The 6,000-nt window shown below is 43.0% G+C and overlaps 1 protein-coding gene across 1 annotated transcript in view; it reads left to right on the forward strand.

The window, feature by feature from the left end:
• LOC115108939 (copine-8-like) overlaps positions 1-5,673 on the forward strand; it is a 75,252-nt gene extending 69,579 nt beyond the window's left edge. Inside the window, exons 18-21 of the mRNA XM_065009870.1 lie at positions 129-231; positions 1,408-1,465; positions 2,218-2,291; positions 2,616-5,673. Of these exons, the coding sequence (XP_064865942.1) occupies positions 129-231; positions 1,408-1,465; positions 2,218-2,291; positions 2,616-2,822 (442 nt within the window). The 3' untranslated portion in view covers positions 2,823-5,673. The remainder of the gene's footprint in view (positions 1-128; positions 232-1,407; positions 1,466-2,217; positions 2,292-2,615) is intronic.
• The last annotated feature ends 327 nt before the right edge of the window (positions 5,674-6,000 follow it).

The raw sequence follows: 6,000 nt of genomic DNA on the forward strand, positions 1-6,000 counted from the left end.
ATACATTTAATGGGTTGATCTATTGATTACCCAGTGCATCTCATCCTGCTCTCCTCTCTCTTCTCCTCCCACCAACCTCTCTCTTTCTCCTCTCCTCTGCTCTCTCTCTTTCTCTCCCCCCACTCCAGGTATGCACAATCAGTCAAAGATGGCTCCCAATACTTCATCCTCCTTATCATCTCGGACGGCGTCATCACCGACATGGCCCAGACCAAGGAGTCCATCGTAAACGTACGCACATGTCAACGTTATTATTTCCCAACATATACAGTATGCCACCAGACCTGTAAAAACATAGGAAAGGAGTCATAGGACTTCAAATGTGTTTGAAACATGTCCATTGTAAACGTGTATCTTGGGACTGTCCTAGATATAGTTGGTTGGACCCAACGTTGATATCGTTATTGTTTATGGGACAGGTGTCAAACTCATTCCACGAGGGGCCGGGTGGCTGTGGGTTTTTGCTCCTCCCGTGTACTTGTTTGATGAATTAAGGTCACTAATTAGTAAGGAACTCCCCTCACCTGGTTGTCTAGGGATTCATTGAAAGGAATATCCAAACACCCTGCAGACACTAGTGACTCGGTGGGATGAGTTTGACACACCTGATTTGGTGTGTTTTTCTGTCTACGTTGTTAAATGCTGTTTTGGAATGCCCTGATTCCAAAATGGTGTTACATAGAAACAGAATCGCTACTCTGTGTTACACAAGTTTCCCTACATCCTTGTAATGTGATTGCGGAGTAAGATATGAGAACATTGAGTGCCAGGCAACCCCCCAAAATAGATGTTCCTCATATCTCTGCCAATTTAATGTCCACCTAAATGGCAATAAAAAGTTATGAAACACAGTGATAACATCTATCATTCTCATTCCGCCTTTGGCGAATGGCAACCCACTCGACCCACAATGCAATAGGCATCCGCTGAGGGAGAGGATGGAAATAAGCTTCATTTATAAGCTGTCAGGCTGGCTGGGGTTTAGACTCAAGTTGTACATACATGAAATTACAGGTGCTAATTCAGTAATTACTCCTACAAAGGTTTGACAGATTCTTCTACTTTTTCACAAATAGTTAGTCCTATAAAGTCTCGGCAGAAGTTGAAAAACTTTGTCCGTCTTATGACAGTCGATCTCTAGTGTACCATTATATGAGAAGTAGGCAGGCTATTACAGTACTTAGTGTAAATGAATTGGGAGTATATTCATTGGGAGTATTTCTCTGACAACCTGTGGAGATTTTAGATAACGATGGTTATTGACACCGGCGTTGAGAAGAAACTTGTTTCCTCAGGCTCTCTTTTTTTGAAACATCTCTCTCGCTGTCTCCTCTCTATTCTCTCTCTCTCTCTCTCTCTCTCTCTCTCTCTCTCTCTCTCTCTCTCTTCCCCCCTCCACATCCAAAGGCAGCTACTTTGCCCATGTCAATTATAATTGTCGGAGTTGGACCAGCAGAATTTAATGGTAAGACAGGAATAATGAAATGTGGGTGGGCGCGCGTGCATGTGTGTGTGCATGTGCTTGCGTGTGTGCGTACATACATATGTGTTTCTATGTGTATTCTCTAATCTCTTCTCTGCGTTAAATCCATTATTACGCCCCTCACCCAGTTCTCCCTCTTCTGCTTCTCTCCTTCCACACCCTCTCTTTTGGGCCCCTCACCCGGCTATCCCTCTCTTCTCCTTTCCCTTTCCTTCCTCTCCCTCTCTCTCATTTGCTTCCCATCCGTCACTTTGTTTATGTCTTTCTAAATGGCGATACTCATTTGTGATATTTTACAGTAATTTGTCCTAATTTTCATTCACCTTTATTTCGGAACAGATCAAGTCCTCTCCTCTCCTAATATTGGAAAGAGATGTTTACAATTCATAAAACACTCCATAATAAACACGTTCATTCCTTATGAGCAATTAGCCTCTAAAGTCAATGGGTATTAAACATTATCACGCTCATAAAGTCAATGTGCACCGTAGCATGGCGTCCCTCCCTGTTAGCTTGGCTCCCTGTTGTAATGTAGTGTGTGTGTGTGTGTGTGGTCAGTGCACACGGACAACAGTACAGTAGGTGTAGCCTACGATGTGTCGTCCTCCGTGGCTCTGACGATGTTGACATGTCAACGTTTGTTTTGTTCTGACGTGGGCATGGATGACCGATGTGCTTCTCTCTCTCTTTGTCCATCTCTCGGTGTGTCTCTCTCTCGCTTTCCTTCTCCTCAGAAATGATTGAGCTTGATGGAGATGAAGAGAGGATCTCATCCCAAGGGAGGTTCGCCGAGAGAGACATTGTTCAGGTATTATAGAGCTTCCTCTGTGCGTCTCTGCATGCCTATAGAATTCAAGCATATATTAAAGCAGACTTTCAGTGTCAATAGAAATAGGCTTACATTCTAGAATCAATAGAATGTCATGTACATGTAAATGTCATTATCCGATATATTCACTTGTATTCTTTATTTTACCTCCTCTATACCGCCTCTGTATTCGTTGTATTCCTCTCTATTCATTTTTGTCTTTTTCTAACGGAATTACTGTACTCGTTCCCTTCCTGTTCCCCCTCCTTCTCCTCCTCACCTCCTCCGTCCTTTCTCTCTGCCGCCTTCCTTTTCTCCATCCAGTTTGTTCCGTTCCGTGACTACATCGACCGCAGGGGGAACCACATTCTGAGTATGGCCCGTCTGGCCAAGGAGGTCCTGGCTGAGATCCCTGACCAGTTCCTCTCCTACATGAGAACCAGGTGCATCAAACCAGGCCTCTGCCCCCCTGCCGACAACCCCGCCCCCGCCGTGCACCCCCATCTCACCCGACGGGTCAGCCGAATCTGAAGGCTAAGCCTCCTCCGGGGCCTCTTCCTTTCTTGCTTCTTCTTCCTCACTGGAGTTTGACGATGGCGGTCCGAAGAAGCCAACCGCCATTTCCACTCTCTTGTTGCACTTTTGTGAATTCTGACTTCCTCTCTGCAGAAAGGACAGCAAGGCATTTTGCTTCTATTTAAAGTGTCCCTCAGGAAGGACTTCCCATGAGATGTCAGAGGCCACAGTTTACTGGTCTGACCCAGGAAGTGGGTGAGTGCCTAGAACTGACCAACCAGGAGCAGCATCCAATCTGTGAAGAACCGTTCAGAAATACATTTCTATCTCTTATTTCTATGCCCTACTCTTCCTCTCAACCCCACTTTTGTCTCGCCAACGGTCTCTTTCTAAATGTTTACAAATTTAAGGATGAAGAGGAGGATTTGTACTTGTGGATACACAGTTGAAGTCGGAAGTTTACATGCACTTAGGTTGGCGTCATTAAAACTCGTTTTTGAACCACTCGACAAATTTCTTGTCAACAAACTATAGTTTTGGCAAGTCGGTTAGGACATCTATTTTGTGTATGACACAAGTAGTTTTTATAACAATTGTTTACAGACAGATTATTTCACTTAAAATTCACTGTATCACAATTCCATTGGGTCAGAAGTTTACATACACTAAGTTGACTGTGCCTTTAAACTGCTTGGAAAATTCCAGATAATTATGTCATGGCTTTAGAAGCTTCTGATAGGCTAATTGACATAATTTGAGTCAATTGGAGGTGTACCTGTGGATGTATTTCAAGTCCTACCTTCAAAGTCAGTGCCTCTTTGCTTGACATCGTGGGAAAATCAAAAGAAATCAGCCAAGACCTCAGAAAACAAATTGTAGACCTCCACAAGTCTGGTTGATCCTTGGGAGCAATTTCCAAACGCCTGAAGGTACCACGTTCATCTGTACAAACAATAGTATGCAAATATAAACACCATGGGACCACGCAGCCGTCATACCTCAACTTTGGTGGAAAAGTACAAATCAATCCCAGAACGACAGCAATGGACCTTGTGAAGATGCTGTAGGAAACCGGTACAAAAATATCTATACCCACAGTAAAACGAGTCCTATATCGACATAACCTGAAAGGCCTCTCAGCACGGAAGAAGCCACTGCCCCAAAACCGCCATAAAAAAAGCCAGATTTCGGTTTGCAACTGCACATGGGGACAAAGATTGTACTTTTTGGAGAAATGTCCTCTGTTTGGCCATAATGACCATCATTATGTTTGGAGGAAAAAGGGGGATGCTTGCAAGCCGAAGAACACCATCCCAACCGTGAAGCACGGGGGTGGCAGCATCATGTTGTTTGGGTGCTTTACTGCAGGAGGGTCTGGTGCACTTCACAAAATAGATGGCATCATGAGGCATGAATATTTTGTGGATATATTGAGGCAACATCTCAAGACATCCGTCAGGAAGTTAAAGCATGGTCGCAAATGGGTCTTCCAAATGGACAATGACCCCAAGCATATATCCAAAGTTGTGGCAAAATGGCTTAAGGACAACAAAGTCAAGGTATTGGAGTGGCCATCACAAAGCCCTGACCTCAATCCAATAGACAATTTGTGGGCAGAACTGAAAAAGCGTGTGCGAGCAAGGAGGCCTACAAACCCGACTCAGTTACACCGTCTCTGTCAGGAGGAATGGGCCAAAATTCACCCAACTTATTGTGGGAAGCTTGTGGAAGGCTATCCGAAACGTTTGACCCAAGTTAAACAATTTAAAGGCAATGCTACCAAATACTAATATAGCGTATGTAAACTTCTGACCCCCTGGGAATGTGATGAAAGAAATAAAAGCTGAAATACACTCTCTACTATTATTCTGACATTTCACATTCGTAAAATAAGTGGTGATCCTAACTGACTTAAGACAGGGAATTGCTACTAGGATTAAATGTCAGGAATTGTGAAAAACTGAGTTTAAAATGTATTTGGCGAAGGTGTATGTAAACCTCCGACTTCAACTGTATATGTATTTTTCTTTGTTTGTACTCCAGATGCACTCTGTCTCTGGTTGTAGCGAAGACAATGATTATGATGATGCTGACGACAATTGTACAAAGAGACCCAGGAGCCACATCCCATGTGTGGTGTTTTTTTTTTTAAACGGAGCATGTTCTATATCTAGTAGAGGGGTATGCATGCCGAGTGAATCCTGCACTCAGGGCCTCCTACCCCCTTTCAGACAGGACCTTCACCATCTATAATCTTCCCACTCGCTACCTTACTTGTCTGCCTGCCTTGACTCACAAGGGGACTCCCTTCCCTTCAGAGTCTGGTCCTGTCATATACAGCAGGGACTCAACCAGCCTTACTCTCTCTCTCTGCATAACAAATGGTACTCTTTTCCTTACATAGTGCACAACTTTTAGTGCACCCTATGGGCCCTGGTCAAAAGTAATGCAGTGTATAGAGAGTAGAGCGTAATTTGGGACACAGCCTCTCTCTGTCGGTTACATTCACAGTTGCCATTCTCATAAGGATTTTGGAATAATGGAATCTTCATCCATGCCCAGGAGTCAAAAACACACATACCAGTTAGTTACACTACTTCCACGTGTGTCCTCTGACTCGTCTTACTTTTTTCAAGTTTGAAGCCTGTGAGAAAATGTTGTTTGTATTTTCAGAAGGGTTCTCTCTTTTGTTTCTACTTCTCACTTTGCGTCATGCCGCTAAACCCTGTGTATATATGTTTTGGAAAGGCAGGATATTCAGTAAAATTATCAAGAAATATTTCAGTTAACCTTTTGGTTTACGACATTGCCTTTGTCTGTCACAAAGTGAAATTATGTTTTACATTTACTTTCAACATTTTACTCGTCTATATTCAGAACATAGAGTACCAGTCCAACATTTGGACACAACTACTCATTTAAGGGTTTTTCTTTATTTTGACTATTTCCTACATTGTAGAAGAATAGTGAAGACATCAAAACTATGAAATAACACACATGTAGTGTGTGTTTTTTGTAGTAACCAAAAAAGTGTTTAAAAAATCTAGATATATTTTGTATTTAAGATTCCTCAAAGTAGCCACCCTTTTCCTTGATGACAGCTTTGCACACTCTTGGCATTCTCTCAACCAGCTTCATGAGGAATGCTTTTCAAATAGTCTTGAAGGAGTTCCCACATATGCTGAGCACTTGT

The sequence above is a fragment of the Oncorhynchus nerka genome, linkage group LG25 (genome assembly GCF_034236695.1).
Source record: "Oncorhynchus nerka isolate Pitt River linkage group LG25, Oner_Uvic_2.0, whole genome shotgun sequence".
In the NCBI taxonomy this organism is placed as follows: Eukaryota; Metazoa; Chordata; class Actinopteri; order Salmoniformes; family Salmonidae; genus Oncorhynchus; species Oncorhynchus nerka.